A 21,579-nucleotide genomic window follows, 5' to 3' on the forward strand; every position below is an offset into this window, starting at 1 on the left:
CTTCTTTGCGATGCCATTATCTGGGATAAAATTGATATAAAAAAGAACTTTTGGAATAATTGACTCTGTGCTCATAACGAGAGGGGGTCCCGTCATTTGTTATGAGCCAAATGTATGCTACAATATAGGAAATCCAGTTAGGAGAAAAGTGATGAGTTTCAGGAAGGCACTGAAATCTACATGCAAATGCATAATAATCACACATCTACAATATTGCAGTGTTAAGAAAAAAATACCTTGAATTCAATTATCATGTGGGCTGGAATAATCATAATGTTATTGGAAACTCAATTACAGCGGCAAGCCATGTCTGGAAATTAGCTGAACTTAGCTAAGGCAAGTCAGCCCCTTGAATTCATCAAGTATGGATTATCACAATATTACATGTTCACTTTGATTCTGCTGTCCAAAGACAAACATTCACAGTCACTGCTGCATACTCCCCACGTTTGTTTTATTCATGAACTGCGCTCTGATCTATTATACATACAAAACTGATTCTATGCTGATCGCCCGGGGCTAAGAGGCACAGACATAGAATTAATTATATTATATACACATGCATGATAATTGTGTACGATTCGGTCAAACACTGAGGTATTTCTCTATGTGTGATTACCATTGTTGCTTCACCGGCAATTATTTTCATTATTGTTGCTAATATTGTTAATGTTATTGTTTTCTCATTACAGCATTTCTCTGGGGCTTATTTTTAAGATATCAGGATGTATGTGACCGCTACTCTGGAATAAATCATGGCACTGGCTGACGAGGCCCATGACATTAATACATAAACGGCACGCTCATATAGCAAGAAAATTACTTTGAAATTAAACACCAGGCTAGCACAGGTCGGGCACAGGAAACAGAGATAAGGGTGCTAATTCATTAAAAAATATTAATGAAATATCCCCCTCTACACAGCGTGCATGGAGACAACCATACGTTTGAATATCACAACATTAAAAGTATTTCCTCTGGCTGATATGAAGGGTAGATCTTTTTTATTATTAATATTATATTGGTTGATACTTGTACTCTGTTTTCCATGCCTGAGCGTAATTCAAAATATCATTTCCATTTGGTACTGGGAGCGTCATGCATGGTTTGGTTATCAAATTCCAACACACACTGCAAGGTCCAATATGATTCCACCCCAAGATTGTCCAAATACATTTACAATCACTGCGCTGGGTTTATGCAGAGTTTTCTATAAAAAAAAAAAAAAAAAAAAGAAAAAACCCTGAAAGCCAAGCTGCTAGTGCTAGACCTACAGAGGTCAATTGCATGGCTGGCTGGCATTTTTTAATAAAGTCAATGCATTTAGGCGATGGTCATGGAGAGAAGTGTGTGTGCCAGTGTGTGTGTCCGTGAGCATCTCTACTGATATATGCATGCCCACATCCATCTATGAGTGTATACATCCTTTAGGTCTGTATGTGCAGTGAATGCAAGAAAAAGAGCAGTTTGTATGAATCTGTCAGACTTGGACATACTTATATTACAATATAGTTTAAAAAATTTTTACTAAAATGCACCCTTTTCACTCATAGGCTATGCAAGACGAGAATATAGAAAAACACATTCAACTACAGCACTATTTTGCTGTCCAGCGTCCATTAAGATGATTAAATGTAAAAACACTGGTCCTGGTAAGTGATGCATTCCTATATGTGTGGGTGTCAGTGCCTATGTATCTGTGTGTGTGTGTGTGTGTGTGTGTGTGTGTGAGAGCCAGACAGACAACTTTGAGAGTTCCTTCCAGTTCACTCTGTCACCAGCCTTACCCCCTGTTCCCCCTGCACCGCTGCCTGCCATGGCTGAGCTGGGGAACATGCAGCCTCGCTCCGAGACGACTTCAATCCCCCATTATCAGGGGAGCGCACATTGCCGCTCACAAGGGTTTAATTTATTTGTGCCTGTTTCAGCCCAAGATTAAAGTTTAATTGGCGCTGACTGGCAGCTCCCAAGTTTTGACTAATTCTCCTTATCGAGAATCCTTACCGAGTAGCTGTGGGCAATGTGAGGCCTGCCTGCCTGCCTGCCTGCCTGCCTGCCTGCCTGTGTGCGTGCGTGGCAGCGGTGCCCACACACACACACATACGCGCACACACACACACCGAGAGAGGCACACACGCAGTCAACATGGTAATCCCTTATTTTAATTGGTCGATACATTGAGTACCTGTGACTATGTGTTTGTTTGATTTGCGCGTCTTTCTACGTATGTGTGTGAGCGTGCGTGTGTGTGTTTGTGTCTGCGTGTGTGTGTGTGTGTGTGTGGGAAATACATTCGTTAGCTCCTTTTCTCCTTGGCAAGGCCCCCGAAAGCTCCTGGATTGTTGGGTAATTAGACATGCGTCATATTATTTACTCCAGACTTTATAATTGATTTGTACACGTGGAGCCATCATGCTATAGTGAGAACCGCACCTCCGTTTCCCAATCACAAGCTTTGTGATTCCGGAGATGTATGCGAATGCGCCAAACAACACGCATTTACAAGTAAAATTCCCCAGTCTGTGTCGCAAACACAAGGGGAAAAAAAATGCTGGTGGAAAAAATAACATCGGGTTGTTGGCTGATGCGGCTTGTGTTACCACGTTTTCGATGAATCGTCGCAGCATAAATCATTATAAAGTGCATTACCGTAGAGGGATCGCATTTCCATAAGTGCGTGTTTATGCCAGAGTGATATACAAGCGTAAATAACACTGATAATCTAGCCCCGTGTTTGATCAGCCAAATCTGAGTCGGAGGGAGCGATCATTTGTGACCTGTAATATTAGTGGCAGCTATTAAAAGCTGTGGAGGATTTGCAAAGCTTCATTTAGCCGGGGCGGGGAGATGTGCGTGAAATAGAGTTCCTTTGGTCGTAACTAATGTCTCTAATTCTAATGAGCGGCGCTTCTGTGTCGCGGCTACATGCTCCTAAACTGGGAAGCACTGGATTAGGGGAGTTCTCAAGTTCAAAGTCATTGGCTTCCATCGCGCATGTGGATACACACACTGGCGTAAAAAGCCTGTACCAAACACACACAAATAAGGCTGTGTACTGACAAACACATGACACACTCTATTAATGTACTGTACACACACACACACACACACATTCCTCCTATCAAAATGATAATGATGAACTGACAATATTGTGGCATTTGGCCACAGCGTGTTCAGACACATTTGAATATTTGACTTTGATACTTCTCTTCTGAGGGTGACATGCCTAATGTGTCACGGCTCACTAGCAAAGGTTTGGCATGAAACAAAACAAAAGTGACTCATCTTCAGGTTGTGTAATGAATGAGAGAAGGAGAGAGGGGAGAAGGGAAGAGAAAGGAGAGAAAGGGGAGACGTACTGTATGTAAGGGGACAGAGGACAGGGAAAGAAAGAGCGGGAAGGGAGGAAGGGAGGGAGAGAGAGAGAGAGAGAGAGGGAGGGAAGGTGACTGAAGTCGGCCTGGCCCACTGAAAGCAGTTTCTCACCTGCCAGAGCAAATCTGGGATTATGCCAAACTCGCAGGTAGTGTTGAGCGCTGCGTCCAGCTGGGGACAGCAGGCTCCCCTCTAATGCAAATAATGTGTTAACACGCGGTCCCTGAGCATATTACTGCGCTGCGCTGTGCACTGAAACATGCCACCGCCGGCTACATACCTGTGGGACCGGAGCGGAAGGGGGGGGGGGGGGGGGCGCAGCGAACACACACACACACACCTGCTTAGGAGTTGTGCGTGTAAACACACAGGTGCGTAGACACACATATATCTCTGTGTCGCGGTGTGTGTCGCGAAGGGGACGGCTGAAGGCCCGTCGACTGACCTGTCAAGTCGTTCCGGAGCATGACGTGGCAGCCGATCGCATCCCTGGTGTATTTTTAGATCGGTGGGGGTTCGCACACGGGGAAATACAGCGATCACCACCGCAATCACCGTCATATCTGCCTCTGCTCTGATGGTGTCGGATGGGAAGAGAGCGAGCTTGTTGGACTGCGGAGGGAGATGGTGGTGCGTGATGTTTCGCGGTCTTTGCTAACATGTGGCCCTGGAGCGTCACACATGTGCACAGAGAAAGATAGAAAGGGCTGGGGCTGGGGCACATGGATGGAAGACGCAGACACACACATGCACATGCACTCGTTGGAATGGGTGGGCATGTTAGCTGGGGGTTAATTTGAGCTGTGGGATCAGGAAGTGTGTTTGGCTGTGTCTGTATGTGTGTGTGCGTGTGTGTGTGTGTCAAGGGTGTAAGTGTGAAGGGCTGTCACTCTGTTGAGATGGGGGAGGGCGTCCCTAATGAATCCCCCAGGTCGGAGGGTCTTCCATCGACGGCCGCTAATTTCACCTGACACCGCCGAACCGCCGCTGAGCACGGCCTGGCAACCAATCGGCACGCATCAGACTCAATCAGGGAGGGAGATGCCCCCTCTCTGGTGTGCGTGCACACACACACACACACACACACACGCACAACACACAAACACATACAGTGCTTGATACAGGGTCAGGGCTAGTATCAGGGTTTCCATGTTGCTCACCCCTAAGGAGGGCACCTGATCCTGGCCAGGAGGAGGGGGTTTGGCTGGGTCTAACCCCACCTGACCTCCAGGTGCTAAATACTGTTCTGACTCGGCTGTCACACCTGTCACACCTGAGGGAGACAGAGCTATCAACACTGGAAACACCGATGCACCACTCAGGGCCTGAACGCACTCTTCTCTTCTCTTCTCTTCTCTTCTCTTCTCTTCTCTTCTCTTCTGATGATATCGCCATGGCTTCTTGCCACCTTTTGCACGCTCCATGACAACTCCTCTAAAACCCTGTGTCTACCACCTGAGGACTGACGGAGTGGATTCCTCTCAAGCTGAAGTCAAGCAGCTCCAAACAAACAGCGCCCACCAGACAGATGGTGTCACGCTGCTGAGCTGAAGTACAGGGGAGGCGCAGCCAAATACTGGAGGTTGCCAGTTATGGTACGACACCTTCCCCGGCAAGTGTGTGCGTTGGGTACATGTGCACATTTGCGTGTGTAAGTTTGTGCATCCTTCAGCATACATAAACTGTTTCATTGACTTGGCTAGGGGAAGTCTTGTCTTGTCCTCGACAGAGACACGTGTTGGCAGTCTCCGCCGGTCAGCTGCGCAACAATAACTCAACAAGCGTCTCTTTACTGCGCGAGTGTGACAAACAGACGACCATCTCCTGCCTTCATCCTCCTCCCATTGGTCCTTTTATACGCGCGTTTTTGCGAGGTCGTTACCCCGGGGCACATAAAACGTCTCTCCCTGCCGTCCAATATCGAGGCGCGGCGAACAAATTGTGAGGCTCCAGTTGTTTACAGGAGGAGGGAAAAAGGAAACAATGTTGAAAAATGGACGGCGCCTTTAGTTTTCGAGAAACAATTAATGTTGCTCGCGGTGGCCAAAAGTGCTCGCAGCCAAAAGCCATCTCTCGTCCTCCTCAGCCCGTGTACGCACTCGATGTTGTGGGTTTCTCACTGTGTCAAGAAAGAACATATTCAAATGCGTATGGCTATTAAATGTTAATTTGCACAACAGATGAATGTCAAGTACTGTGCTTCATCAACAAAATGGCCCTCTGTTTCAGTATGCAAGGGGTTGGGCTTTCACAGAGTCGCATGCTAGTTTGTCAGCATTAACAAACCTCGCGCAAGATATCAAAAGATTTTTTTTCTTCAAACTATTATCTAAAGTTTGAGCATGCTGGCTCTTTTTCATGCACCAACCTGCTTCACATTCATACAGTTACACAGATCCCCACCTGGGAGCTGCCCAGTATAGCCATACTGTTGGCCTTGCAGCTCCACTGGAACAACTGGGGGTTAAGTGCTCAAGGGCATCTTGACAGTATTTGGAGGGTTGAAGGAGAGATGCATAACTCATTCACATTTACATTCCAGTCACAAGCCCACTTCTCTAACTTTTTAGACCTAATAAATACTGACAAAACGGCTGTCTGGAAACAAAACTTGAGTGATATGGGTGTTATTTTTATTTGATGCAAGAGCAACAACTTTTTAGCAGTGACTATTAATAATTAGATATAAAATATTAATATAATCATCAAATCTTCCAATTAAATCACTATAGTTTGTCATTATACTGTGTCACCAGTTCCAATTTTATTTTTTTCTGCTGTATTTCATGTTTAGAAGGGTTAGGCAAGATCTTGAGAACTGGCAATCAGTTAGCTTGATTTGGCCACACAACCAACACCACAGTTGCCACCTGATCGCGCTGTAAAAACACCAGAATGTTGACTCGTAATTGTGTCAAGTGGTGTTGAATGATTGGAAAATGTCTTTCACATAAATACTCTGAATCACTGGAGATGGCAGTTTTTAATATTGCCGGCTTAGTGCGTTGAGAGATGGATATTATCACAGGGGTCATGTCATTGTAGCTCTCATCACACGATTACGAATTTCAAATCCCAACTCAAACGAGGCGTGGGAGCCGCTAATGCCTTGTGGTAACATCGCCTGATCATTATGCAATGTAACGCTCTCGATGTCAGCTTATGAGCATAGTCAGAAGCTACGGCACTGAACTTTGCGGCAGTTATGTATTCTTTCCATATAGCTATAGGCCAATGTTTTTTATGACTGCATAGATTCTGTAGGAGCTTGACAGCACAAAACAAGTTCTTTATTTTCCATCATCGTAACTCAACATATAAACTCTGTGTTCAAACATGCCAAATGTACACATGCATTTTGCAACAGCATCACAAAGCATAAAAAAACAAAAAACAAAACAGTATTACCAGCCAGTGCATTACCAGCAGTTTCCAAGTGAAAAAGTATGTCCAAAACTGTATGTTTTGGTTCATTGTGGTGCGACCAAATGTTCTTACATTTGTAGATTAAGGTTTGGGCCTTTAACTGTATGTAACCCAGCCATGAACCATGTGTGTTGAGGTGAGTCAGTCCCCCTCTCCTCCACACATACACACACACACACACCCCCCAAAGTCCCCCCTGTCAGTAGCACTCTGATGACCCCCAGTGCGCGTATACCTGACAGCTTCTCCCGACCACGGCTGCAATGGAGACACAACACACACACTCATACTCATACTCACACACACACACACACTCATACAGACACACACCACAGCTGCTGCAATGGAGACTAAAGACGGAAATGGTCGCCCCGCACCTCGCGCCCGAGCTTGAGCTGATGTTGCCTGACACGGTCAAAACAAAGCTCACCGTTTCTTCACCGCTACGTTAAGCATCAAGGCCGGCGCGTCAGGCCTTACCTGCTCCCCGCTCCGAGGCTCCACGTAAACCCTTTGTGACGACGCCACCTGGTCAGTGTCAGCAGAAGTCAGGATGAGTGCTACAGTGGAGAAAGAGAGGGAGAGACCTGGAAGAGAGGGGCACTGTATCTTCCCACTGCCGCTCGTGGTATATCTAGCTTTTCGCTTAGGGAAACTGTTGTCCATGTTCACACATATTGATTGTTCTGTTCTAGAGAACCATGGTGCAGCTTGCTTTACTGTTGGCCTATGCTAGATCTATAAATCCATTAGTCCAATACCAACAATACATTGACCCTTGCACTTGCTGCTATTGGCTGCTATAATTGTTGGAAATTCAGGAATTTTGTGTTATTCCACTGTTGCATTTACTCTAAGTTTCCTAGATAAGACAATTAAAAACAATTCAATTCCTAAAAAGCAAAGTAATACAAATGTACTAGGAGTTGCTAAATCCATTTATTGCTCGCAGCTTATTAACCACTATGTTTTGCCATCTGGCTGGACTAAAAAGGAGTTGGTTTCTGGTTGACACATTAGAGGTAAAGCACTGAGAAGTCATATATTCAAGATTCATTCATTCTGTGAGCCCACTGCTTATTTTTTGGCTTCACTGTTGTCAAATGGCTGCACATTGTACGAGGCTAGAGAACCATGATATGCCTTGAAGGGGATTGTTGTCGTATTTTTGTTGTTGTTGGTGAAGTACTGGTACATTTTAAGAAGTTGCGAACTTATAATTTATTCATTGTGTCTGCCTACTGTTTATCGATCAGTAAAGTTGTGCCACATTCTTGCATTTTGTACAAGGTTGAATAGTAGAATAATAGAGTTGCAAGCCTTGGCTGGGAAAGGAGATGTATCACAATGTCACTGTGGGCACATGTAGATGATTCAAGTGGTGCTTGAATATGTAAAATGTCAATCTGTACTATTCTAGAAAAGAGTGTGAAAGTATTGTAAAATAAGTATGCACAGTTCCATTCAATTCTATCAGTTCTTTAATCAGTATTACACCACAGAAACCAGTCTAACCAGCTGCATTATGATGTTTTTCACTGCATCTGTGATACTTCCACATCCCTTTGAGTGAAGGTAAAATCATAAACAACACAGAACAATGGCAGTGTAATAAAGTAGGGCATTGCTACAGAACTGCAGGAGAGGAGGAGGAGGAGGAGAACGCTCGTGTGTGTTTTTCAGCCTTCACCCAAATTGAGGCCACACTTTTAAGGTCAGCAAAGTGCGGGGAAGTGCAGCGGGTTGCAGAATGTTGCTGGCACTTAGCTGGGCGCACTTCTGAACCTCGCAGACGTCTCCGGCGAGGTCACCGCGGGAAGCATAAATGGGAGTTGATGGCTCCGTTGTTCCGTGTCATCCGCCGTGCGCTCCACCATACTATTTGGGGACGGCGCCGCTGAGCGCAGCTGACATCATGTACATATATGCACAAAGGAGGAAGGGGACGGTAGAAAAGAGTGGCGAAAATAGAGCCCAGCCCCGCCATTATTAAGACACAAGCTTCAGTTAGCCCACACAATGTGATGATGGGATATAATTGATGCTTTTCCTGTCTTCAACCCGACTTCACCCCAGAGCTTTTCATGCTGGCGTATACAAACCCGCATCCTCGTGTCTGACTGCATGTTAGTGGGAGTCTTTCTTAGTCTTTTTTGCAAGTATTTGTGTGCAATTTTTTTTTTTTTTTATGCAATGGTATAATGGAAGTTTATAATGAGAGGCCGGAGTGGTCCTGATGTCCCTCCTCATCCCTTTTCTACTCCGGCAGACTTTTTTTTCTACTTCGGGAATGCATTGTTTTACTGCAAATTATAACCATAAAAAAGCCTCCGATCCCCCATTCTGTTAAATTAATAGAATTACGCAAAAAATGTAATGATAGCAATTAAGTCTTGAAAATGCAAATTTTATAGTCAAGGACGATTACCTCATTTATAGCATGTGCTGGAATGATGCCAGACGAAGGTAATTTAGATCCCGGTTGCTCACGGTTACATCATGATGAATATGAGACGAGCGGGGCCTCATCACGCACCTCCAGTCGCCCAACTCTCAATCAAATGGAGAGGTGGGGGCGGGGCTTGGGGGGATGAGGAACTAGAATGCTGTCAGGGACAACTCTTCCTCGGGAAAGAGAGAAATACATCAGCAATACGTGTTTATGAAGGAGTACGAGGAAGAAAAGCTGCAGGTATTTCCGGAGAGGTGTGCGATAAGGAGTGCCAGGACATTCAAAATGCCTGCAAAGGGCACTTCAGCACGGACCGGGAGCTTTACAGGGCCTGTTCTTGACTTCTGTGCCTTTACAAATATTATGCATTCCCACAACTTCACAACAGATAGAAACCGATCTGGCTGTAATGGATTTTTACAATGAATGCTGACATTTGGGAGTGAAATGGATTCTGAAGCCGGTTTGATAGAAGCGTCTGAGGAGGACACCTCGTTGCTTCCTACACAGTGCCCTGTTCACCTCATAATGTTTATTGCCCCAGATTAAAAATTCACATCAAAACTCCAGGCCCAAATGACATTTAAATGCAGGGATTTTTAAAACGTAACTACGTTTGGCTGCGTAAAACACTCACATTAGTTAATTATTCGAGAAAGGCGGCTGTAATGGCATGAATCTTTTATGGGGGTCTGCCTCATGCCATGATCTCTAATAGCTTAACATTTCACTTTAGCACTCCCCTACTGCAACCCCGCTCTCTCCTCATCAACAACTGTTTTACATGCTGGAGTGTGGTGCAGGAGGTCTAAATCTGCTTTCAAATCCCAATCCCACTGTCTGTTTGTCAATCCCACTCTCTCATAGCAAAAAAAAGCAGGACTTCTACTTTTTGCCACCCATCAGTCATGCGATAATATTTTAAAATACAACTTGATTTAGCTTGATTTCACCTCTAGGGAAATTAGATGGTGTCAAAATTGGAAAAAAAAAAAAACACCAGTCATGAGATAAAATGAAACAGATCCCTTTTTGTTTCTTTTAATACCGCAAAGCCATTTAACTAACATTTCACCCTGGTCTGGCTATTACACAGTCTATTGACACACACCGCACCCGGGTTTGACTCCCTCTCAACCCCATCCATCGGTCACACAGAATTGTCCCCTGGTAGGCAGAGGCCCGCGACGTTAATGGAAATGGGGCGATGCTGGGAGCGTAGAGCCTGGAGAAGCCTGGATGATCCCTCAGGCCATGGCTGCCACGGGATGAAATAGAGAGACTATTACAGCAGAGTTGTAAAGCCCCACACGCTCCACGCACTATCATAATAGAATATTGATTCTATCAGATGCCAGGCCCCGGCCTGTCCCCGCAATGAAGGAAAGAGCACTAAAGGTCATTGTGTGAGAGAACAGAGTGGGAGAGAGGAAGAGAGAGAGAGAAGAGAGGAAGAGAATAGAATGGATGAGAAAGAGAGATAAGGGAAGGAGCCACTGCTTTTGTGATACTGCATTTCAGTAATAGCAACATAGAATCTTTAATACTCTAAGCGTGAACTGCAGAACTATATGAAAAAAAGTCAAATGAGAAGTAGAAATGAGTTTCATACTGTATGCATTAAGTTGAACTAATCTGAACTCATTTCTGCTGCTCAATTAAACTCTCTATTCTTTCTCTTTCCTCCTCACACTTTTTTTCTTTTTTTTTTTTTTTTGCATAGCCGCATCTGTCTCCACAGCCATAAGTAACAGGGAAGCAATTTCAACCATTAATTGTTGATCAAGGCGGTTGGGAAAAGCGCCAAAGGAAAAGGATGACAAATAAGCGCCCACCATGCGAACAGCAGTACAAATTACACCACAAGCAGGAGACGTTTATGCTTGATTGGAGCAATTTAATGTTTTCTTACAAAAAAAAAGCGCGCAAATCCTGGGAGGACAGTTAAGGAAATGACTTTTTAATCATCCAAGGAGCCGCTGCGCCTTGTCTCTCCTGATGGCCCCATATTGAAGACTTAGAGCCATTAGGAGAGGGAGTTCATTGGTAGAGGCCGTTCTTAGCAACAGTTGGACTGTTATTACTTAAGGAGACAACTTTTGAGGGAGCAACTAATCGAAACTGGGTAAGACTTGGTTAAGAGAAAGTGAAAACTCTTAGATGAAGGCCTTTAAACCTACTGATGTAAGCTTGTCTTTGGTCAGTTGCCATAAGACAACTTATGTTTTTTTTTAAATTCCAAGATTACACATATAGACCATATAGACATAACTATTGAAGAAGGCAATGTAGTAGTAGTGCTAATATACTAGATAAAAGATAGCAGAACCTCTGCAATGGCTGCCACTGTACATATATGATATGATATTACGATGGGATTTTAGAGTAAGCAATGTAGTTTTAATCACGGCTTTAAATGGTTTTGAAAGAGGGCAACACCATGCAACACTTCCTTTGTCAAACAACATCACTCTGTCTGCAGCCATCACGCTCTGCAGCCCAGTCGGGGGAGGCACATGCATAAGAATGCCACGGTTACTCGCAGGATGCATTAGGAAATTGACTAATCTTCGCCGTGACATTATGGCCTGTACAAACTTCATGATGAATTCTGTTTTTCCAGGGCCCTTGGAAAATATATTCATGAAATTTCAATGTCCGATGAAACAAGTCATCTTTTAACCAGAGCTCCACTGTGACATACCATTCCTCATTTCTATTCTAGGCAAGGCTTTATTTTAGTCAAATAAATAGCCATTTGTCTTGTTGTATTTCTTGTTTTTTTTTTGTTTTTTTTTCAATTCACACACAGGCCCGGTAATTGAACAGTAGTTGTTGTCGAGGGCCCCGGCAAATGAAACTGCCATTGTAGCATCAAAAATAATCAATTTGATGAGTCTTGTATATACTCCCATACTCAAAGTAATGTGATATTGATTCGGCGCTCTGATGTAGTACTCCTCTCCTGCACCAGAATGATTATTGGCTTTTGACAAATTCCAGCGCAATCTTTTATCCCCCTCCCCTCCCTCTCGGCCCGACCACCTCTTTTGTCTCAAAGCACCGGTGCCAAAGCTCTCAGCTGCCATTCCACTCCACAGCGTGACTTTGTATGTGTTTGTATCAGACACGGACAATGAATGACTCTTTTCCCTCATTGCTAAACAATAGCATGAATACAATTTGACACGATCAGTCCGCATCAAACCATTTTACACACAACTCAATTTGCATGTAAAAGACATGCAATTTCAGATGCTCCCTCCCTCTCCCTCGCTTACACACACACACACACACACACACACACACACACACACACACACACACACACCTTTAAGTTATTATGTTTCATAGTATTGTGAGGCATTGTGGATGGTGGCTCTGCAAAACTAATACATTATTTAAATCCAAATCACCCTCCCCTGTCCGGCCATGTTATAGATGACAATAATGCCGTCTCTCTCTCTCTCCCTCTCTCTCTCTCTCTGTCTACTTCTCCCTCTCTCTCTTCTGAACCAAAGTGACAATCATGTCTGCTGTTCTAATGTGGTCCTGTGATGATGCATGGCGGTTCGGCGGAGGGACTTAGAGATGGAGGGATGGGATGGAAGGATGGAGTAGTAGAAAAGTGGATGGGCGGAGGAGAGAAGTGGTGGAAGTGCAGTGAGATGGAGGGATGGTTGGACGTGTCGTGGGGTGGAGGGCTAGAGGATGGATGGACGGATGGGAAGGGAGGGGATAAAGAAGGATTGAGTGAAAGGATAAAGGTGTGGAAGGTATTGTAGGGATGGAGGTGGTTGGATGGTTGGATGATAAATATGCAAGAAGGGATGGAGGCAGGTCTGAAGGATTCAGGGGTGGAGAGACGGGGAGAGGAGAGGGTGAATGAATGGAGCAAGGGAGGAGGAATGGGGCAGTTGAATGATGGAAGGTGGTGGAGGGGATGATGGGGTGAGGTGGGGGAGAGAGAGAAGGAGGGAGCAGAGGGAAACTGGAAAGATGGCGGGCCTCCACACCAGGCCAGTCTGTATTGATTAGTGTGTGTAATAAAGAGAGCGAGACACTTGGCCCCAGAGAGGACATGGTTCACTTGGTGTCTGCTTTAACAAGGAGCAAAAGTGTGTGTATGTGTGTGTGTGTGTGTGCGTTACAGATCTAAAGCCACTAAATATGCCGATGCGTGCATTTTACACACAGAAATGCCTATGGGTGTCTACAGAAATGAATAAATGAACGTGTGTGTGTGTGCATCTGTGTATATGTGTCTGTGTTTGTGTGTGTGCCCGTGCACAATGTGTATGCATGCAAGCGTGTGTGTGCGTTTGTGCATGCTGCAGGCTGCTTCCCCTATGCGCTGAAAACACCTCACACACACACACAAGAAGGGCCTGTGCACGGAAAAATCAATATGCTGGTGATAGAAATATGCTAGAATGTTCTCTAGGTGAGAGATTGATCTGAGCTCCACTGAGGATCTGTCCAAAACCAAATAATGGTTAAGGGCCAGCGACCTCCAGATCTCCACAGAAAACAATAATTATAACCACACTGTGTATGCTTGGACTAAGCATAAAGGCTCCAGTCACTGAAGGCTAAATGCTAACATTGCAAAGGTGTTGGTTCAACATTAGCAAAAGCTCCAGCTCTTAACAATAATTAGGTCCACATTGTGTTTGCCAGACTTATGTTAGTAGGTTATGATCAGCACTTCCAGTGTAGGTTCACTAACCCTATTGTGCTGCCTGCACATTACCATTAGCAGTTAAAGGTTTCCTGTTATAAATCAGAATTACTGTATATCTACACTATATAGGGCCTAATGCCATACATGGCAACATAGTCTGTAGTGATTAGTTCAGGCTAATCCCTGACAAAGCAAAGTTGCTGCTTTAGAAATGTTATCCAGAATCTAGTTTCTATAGAAATTACCCTCATCTAATAATTAAACCATATACTGGTGTCTGCCTGATCTATGTAGACCATGCACTGTATAGGCTATAATCAAATGCTAATAATGCTAATGTATGCTAATGTCTGCTAGTCAGTATTTTTTGACTGGGCAAACTTGTCCTCAATACCTAGAACTCAAATCGATGAATGGATAAGGTGTAGAGTTGATGATTAAATAGTGCTGCCAGGGTCGGGTCAAAATCTTCCAGTTCTATTGCTGACTGTAATCCACAATATCTGCCGCTGAATAGGGATGTTTACCCAAAGTTACTTACATCATGATGAGTTCATACATAGTACATGGTTATATAACAATATCATGCATGGTTGAACGCATGCATGCATGGTTGCAGTAGCAGGAAGCCATTGGTTGGGCTCTCTAGCACCAGGCACAATGCACAAGCAAGAGAGACAGGCACAGTTGAATAAACAAAATATATCGTATTCACTCAGATTAGTAAGGATGTGTGCTTTTTTCTTCTTCCTTGGCATTGCTGTTGTGTAAGATTTAACATTTTTCATCTATTAGATGGTTTACAGTGGAGTGTGACAGAAAAGATGAGAGAAAGTGGATGAAACGCAACAAAAGTCGTGAGCCAGATTCAAACCCACAATATGTCTAGTGTATGGTATGTGCCTTAGTCCACTGATCCATAGATTGTCCTGGCATTATTGTTGTTGATGCTTGTGTCCAGCTCCTACAGTCCTGGCAGAGGCAGTAATGCAAGCTGTCTGTGTGGAAAGCGACCAGGCTGACAGATAGAGAGAGACAGCCAAGCTGAAGCTCTGTATCGGCGTGAGGAGGTTTAATTGCTGTGTGGCACGAAACTCACTGGGTCCAGGCCTCAACAGGCATCGTCTAATAATGAAAATAAGCCTCTCAACTCCGTTTCATAATTTTCCTCAATTATGTTCAGGGAGGCAAAAGGTTTCCATATCAAAAATTGTAGCCAGGATGAACTTTGGGGACTCCATTATCAGTGTCCGGCTGAAAATGTGATATTAAAACGCCCAAGTCAAATTTTTAAGTAGCTCATGATAGTCCCAAAGCAAAATATGGTAACACAAAAAATTGGTCTGTATTTTTTTTTTTCTCCCAAGGCTGGATTGGCCAACAGAACATTCTGCTACTACCTAGCCAGCCTATCATCAGCACAGCCACTTTTTGAGTGATGAGTCTCCTACAGGAACCAACAGCTGTATGTGCAAATCATGCATATAAATCAATTACCGGGGCCCTATGTACTTTAAATGCACCCATTAATTAAGCAATGTCAGACACAATGAACCGTGAAGTTCATTACATTTTTAGCATTCAAACCCAGGATTATTTGAAGAGTGCATGTGAGAGAGAGAGACGGGTTTACCTAATGATTAGCCCCATAGCTCAATGTCGGGCAGACGCCAGCGGAAATTTCAGGGAAGCTGTTGCAAGAGGAGACAGAACAGCAGTGAGCTGTCTCAGCAATCTAGGAAACACGGAGAGTTGATCAAAGGGAAAGCAAGGAACAACAACAACTACGATATGAGCGGTGCTGGCTGTGCCCATTTTGGAACCTTTAACTCAAAAGAGACAGATGCAAACACATGCATATACACACAGTATATAGTTATAATCTTCAATCAAGCTTATACTCTTCTCACATTGCATTTGCGGAGAGGTTTCGCATGGTAGGTATTCCTGCATGTTTGGAACATGCAAGAATGGCTACACACACACGCATTCTGTGGCTGGTGAATTGTTTGAGTGTTTGCTTTTGTAGTGGAGTGTGTGTGTGGCCTGTAAACCTATGTGTGCGTATTTCGCAGCTGTCAGGTGAAAACTCCATATCTTCAAAATGTCGCCTTTTGAGTTGATCCAATGCATTTTGAAAGGGATTTACAAGGACAAGTGGTTGGGGAATTTTCTCAACACATAGAGGAACCAGGTAATCCTTCAATTGAAGTGAAAACATGAAAATCACCAAAACTGGAGTTACAAGTTACAAGGTTTTCAGCCACAGCGATATGCAGGTGTTTGGATGTGTGTGTGTGTGTGTGTGTGTGTCTATGTGCGCATGCGTGTTTCTGCGCGTGTGTCTCGGTGACCTCTGTTCTCTTTATTCGTGCCAGGCTGTAGTTTGGTTCAAGTTGCTGTGAGATGACAGGAGAGGGGGGTGAGGAGGGGGGGAGTGGGGTGGGGGTGGGGGGGGGGGCGCCAAGAGAAGAAGCTGGGCCCAGCTGCCTGGCATTAAGCAATGACCTCTGCATAATGAAAGATGGCGACAACATTTCCCACTCATTACAAGGTTCCACGTTGTGACAAGATTTGCATATTCATATATTTTCCCCCCCACCCCATCACCCCCCCCCCCCCTCCCCCCTTTTTCCTCATCGCAAATTATTTTTTTCCTGTGAGCAGGACATCTGCCTCCCTGACACTACTCTGGAAGAGCAAAAATAAATAAATATGTGTGCAGAGAGGCACATGATCTATCCAGATGCCACAGAAATATGGCACGATGTTGACATCTTCATACACCCCGACCGTGTGTGTTTTCCACGGCTTAAGCACCAGGAAATCACTTTCGGGGTCAGTGGAGAAGAATACAGCTCGGGCAGAAAAACCTGACAGAGGTCTGGAATGTATATCTGCTTTGCATATTATTGTTCTACTACAGTGACATAAATGCCGTTGTAACACTGGTGTTGCAGGTTACCATACTGTTGGGGCCAACAAAAATTGCATTAGATAGATGTGCGGCAGAACGACTAGATCCTTAGTGTCTCTGTGGAAGACATCAAAGCATCATGCATCATCAGCTTGAGCATCGTGAGCATCTGAAATGACCGCAGATGTATCATGTAATTGGCTTGGCCTAATTGTAAGGCCAAGGTGAGTTTTTATATGTTTTTTTCTACTTGGCATATATCATAATAATACTGAGAAGTAATATTGAAAGGAGCCTTGCACTGCACATACAGTACTACAGGGATCCAAGCCTGCCACTGCAGATGCACAATATAAAGATTTTTTACATTTTTGAATGGTGTGCGCAGGAACAAAGGTTGCCTATTAATTACAAGTAGTGCGGTAACTCATTTCATTTCACTGGATGCTTAAGATGGTTTGTGTATTATTCACAGATGAGAAAATAGTGTAGTAAACAAATTCCAGGTAAATACATATTTGAACAATGTGCCTTCCAACTTGCCTGATGGATATGACAGGTTTTCTCTGATCAAAAACACCATCAAAAAGCAGAGCCATTCCACTCGTAACAAGACATAATTATATTTCAACATCAAACAAAATGGTGCCATAGACGATGTTGGGTAAATAGAAAAAAACACAGACATATGAGCAAAGAGTAAATGTGCAAAGTTCTTCATCAAAAGAAATGTTTCAGTGGTTGCCGCAGAAAAAATAAAAAACATCAGAAAAGGTTTGAAAAAAAAAAAAAGCAAGACAAAGCAGTGCTTGACAGTAAAAGTGGGAATTTGAATCCCTTTTATTTAGTTGGGCCACTTTAATTCAAATGAATCAGGCTGAGCAGCGCCCGCCAACCCTGCCCGGAGAGTTGCCGATCTCACCGCGCGGCATAACGATCACCGCAGCACTTCTGAATACAAACTGTTTTATGTGAATACCTCAAGCTGAGGGCTACATAAATATAGAATTAGACAAAGTGTTATTTTTTTTTCTTTTTATGTTTTATTTTTCCCCCCTTTCTCCCTCTCCAGCAACATCCCCAGGTTGGGTTGCCTCTATGCAGATGCAGGCACTTACTTCAAAAAGTTGCAGCTCCCTTATGATAGCTCTGCAAAAAGGCTTTCTTTTAACTTAAATCAGCAAATGTGTGGAGCAGAGACCTGGCGGCGTGTTTTTCTCCCCCAGAAATAATTGCTCCCAGGGATCGATTTGAAATTTAAATTGTGGTGAAATGGTGTTTGTCATTAACAATCAAATATTTGAACCATTGGAATACCTTTGCCCCCCCCTCCCAATATCTCCACCCTTTGCCCCCAGTTGGAAAATATTGCACGGGGCATAGTTTTGTTGATGATTAATTGCAAAGGGGCACACAAAAGGCTTTCATCAAAATGTATAGATGTATATAGAAGTATTAACATATCAAAACAAATACAGAGACCGGTGGAATATTCATGCTTCTTTGTTGTGCTGATGTGTGACTCTTAAGCAATATTTTCCACACATATCCTGGATGGAGAGAGGGAGACAGACAGAGACAGCAAAAGGAAACAGAAGAGATGGGAAAAGAATGAGAAAAAACTATACGTATAGAGAGAGAGAGAGAGAGAGAGGGGAAGGGAGGAAGAAAGGAGAGAGACCAGAGCTTCCTGACGTCTCTGAGAGGCAGCGTATCTGCTTAGCGTTCATTAGGAGGCTGATTGAATTGGGGGTGTAGCACTGTCACTGTTAATGGAGTGATCTCTAATTGGAGCGCATTAGCTCTAAAGGGTCTGGCTATTGTCAAAGACAGACAGTAGGACAGGATACAATACACAAGTCTGACACATCCTGCCCAATGCTGAAAACACACAAAAATAACCCCCAGCTCCAAATGTCATTAGCTGAAGAGTGTTTGCATACAGTGGAGATAAACAATCAATGAATTTCCAGTACAATTCTGGCATTCTTTCAAGATACAAATGATATTTCTAGAAATGCCAACTAATTTTCTCTTCTGTTTTTGAAGACAGTGGGCTAGAGAGGCCTATGGTTCTATCAGCGCTAGGTGGATCAGAAACAGGGAGGTGCTGGACTGTGTGTGTGTGTGTGTGTGTGTGTGTGTCTGTGTGTGTCCATATGCAGCGTGCACCCCGCCCCTGGGCCATGGCTGTGATGGTTTATACATGGAGGTGAGGAGCAACTTCAAGGCCAAAGTAAGGTGGGATCCAGATAATGACGAGCACGAATGGCCACTACCGCCATCCCACAAGACCCAGAACTTGATCCGTAATGGCCGCCATAAAGGAGAATCATCATCAATGAAAATGACAGGTTATTAAGATCCGATTTTAGGGGGCTATGGGTTTAGTATGATAGGTTAGCTATCTATAAAACCTTTACAGCCTGGCCCTCAACGACATCAGCCCAGATCCCCATCTCCCTGCACCCGGTGCCAGAGACACATGCTAATAAGCTCACAACCTTTAATTAAGCAATATGTGTAAGTAGGCGGCCATTATGGCCTGATTTGTGGGCCACTTCATTACACTGAGCACCGGCCAGCAGACACATATTCAATACAAATCAAGCTGGCCTGAATATTATCCTGCTTAATGTGGGCCCAATATTGATATTTTATCACTCGTGTTCTGATTAGTGACTTTTAGAATCTTCATTTTTCATTGTGTTGGGGCAGCACTGAACACCTAACGACCCACATTCATTACAACTGTTGCTGAACATTGTTTATTGGGTTACAAATGGCTTATCAATTCACATACACGCTATTTATGTTTACTGGCACTACTGTAGCAAGTTTGGGGAAGAAAGAATATATACAGCACCAGTTCTGCAAAATTCCTATCACTCTGATGAATCAACAGATATAAAGACCTTCGGCTCACTGTAACCAACATAGATCCTTTTGATTGTATACAGTCAATATTTGTGAGTTTTACTTACAGATGCATCATACAGTTTCTGTTTCATTAAATAGTATAGACGATAATCACTTAATAGTAATCAATGATAAATAGCTGAAAAATGTTTTAAATATATCTCTTTTTCCTGTTTTTGAAGTCCTCAGCACTTGAATAGTTGAGTCCACTTATTATTATATACACATATAGTATATACACATATATACACTTATGCATTCACATTTTTATTCCCGAAAAAAATACCTTAAGTAGGCTCTTGATGGAATGATTTACGGCTCACTTTCCAGCAAGTGGCAGGAAAGGAACTGTACTCCAATTTTAATATGTTTTTACTCTTTTGACTCCCATAACCATACACATAACAGAAACTATTTAAGACATGTAACAACTGTATTCCAGAGATCTTCAGTCAAAGAAGGCAGTTGATAAGAGGACTTACATCAACTCTTCCCTGCCTTTGCTTTGATGTCATTGGCTGAGGTCCTGCAGTGCAAAACTGAAGCCACACCCACTCCCTCCTACTGGCTCAACACGAGCGCGATGGGACCCTGAGGGGATGAAGCAGCCAATAAAACTGTGTAAATACTGTTAGACAAACAACAGTTAAAAAGGTTTACCCTAGGTAAGAGGGTCACAAGTAATTGAAAAACAGCAGCTTGGACGTGACGGGTGTGATGGTGTGATAGGTGTGTTTGTATGGAACATGGGTGCAGGATGCAAAAAGATACAGTTTTGTGTAAATAATGAAGTTGCTTTTTTTTTTTTTTTTTTACCAGGAACTGCCAAGTCAATTCAGTTTCATTCTATGAACATCACTCACGCCAAAATGTCTTCTTCCTCTTCCGTAGCTGGTGGGTAGAGCTTGTGCCCTCCTCTTCCTCCTTCTGTCTGGCAGACCCTTGACCTGGGCAGGCCACCATGTTGGTCATATTATCCGCTTCTTCCATGTCACCGATCACCTTCAGCAAAACCCCATACACACTATGGTCAATAGCGCTCAGCCAGCAGACCTGAATGAAAGCTTAACCTCAAATGAACAGTACAATAATATCAAACCCAACTGTTTCTGCGTACTTTTGAGAACCTGGGGCCATATGTATCAAGCATCTCAAAGTACAAGTTGAACTTGGATGACAATGACTGAGATTGGCAGGAGAACTGCTATTTTCCTCGGGGCCTAAGAGTAGTGTTGTCATGCAGAGTCTCTACCTCTGTCCTAGTGCATACAGGCGAACTTGGAGGAGAAGCAGAAATGGAGACTTTATTTGACAACACTACCTCTAGTCCCAGAGGGGAAACACTTCTCGCAATTCTAGGTTGGCCTACTTATGTACAGTAATATCAAATACAACTTACCTTACTGTTTTAAGGCATAATAAAATAAGCCCTACAGATGTTGAGAAGATTAAATATATTTTAACAGTCATGTCATACACATATGGAGAAATTAAAAGAAATTAAATTGTGTAACATAAAAAAACAATAACTGAAAAAACTGATAGAAGGGATGGGTTAAATCAAAAAGACTATTGAATTCTTTCCATGTGGCTTCAGCTCCATATATTATCATAATAGCACCATCAAGCACTCATGTCAAAAATGTAGGCTGGCGCTTTTGTAAAGTTGCACCGGCAAATTACACAGATAGAGCAGCAATTGAGCAAACTTGAAAAATGTGCCACAGAGTGCTTCTTTATCTAAAACTAGTATAAACTTGCCGGATAATTACATGCGGTGTACTTTGGAGAAGTCCTCCCGCTAAG

The 21,579-nt window shown here is 43.6% G+C and overlaps 1 protein-coding gene across 1 annotated transcript in view; it reads right to left on the bottom strand.

Annotated features, from left to right (window-relative positions):
• Positions 1 to 3,486: 3,486 nt before the first annotated feature.
• Positions 3,487 to 21,579, bottom strand: part of LOC139665374 (uncharacterized) — a gene marked incomplete at both ends in the record, with an annotated part of 103,765 nt that continues 85,672 nt past the window's right edge. Inside the window, 5 exons of the mRNA XM_071544373.1 lie at positions 3,487 to 3,567; positions 4,536 to 4,639; positions 7,037 to 7,059; positions 7,232 to 7,361; positions 20,637 to 20,775. Of these exons, the coding sequence (XP_071400474.1) occupies positions 3,487 to 3,567; positions 4,536 to 4,639; positions 7,037 to 7,059; positions 7,232 to 7,361; positions 20,637 to 20,775 (477 nt within the window). The remainder of the gene's footprint in view (positions 3,568 to 4,535; positions 4,640 to 7,036; positions 7,060 to 7,231; positions 7,362 to 20,636; positions 20,776 to 21,579) is intronic.

The sequence above is a fragment of the Centroberyx affinis genome, unplaced genomic scaffold (genome assembly GCF_046629955.1).
Source record: "Centroberyx affinis isolate AG114_WGS23_722 - 3 ecotype Tasmania unplaced genomic scaffold, CSIRO-AGI_Caff_v1 ptg004552l_1, whole genome shotgun sequence".
Lineage (NCBI taxonomy): Eukaryota > Metazoa > Chordata > Actinopteri > Beryciformes > Berycidae > Centroberyx > Centroberyx affinis.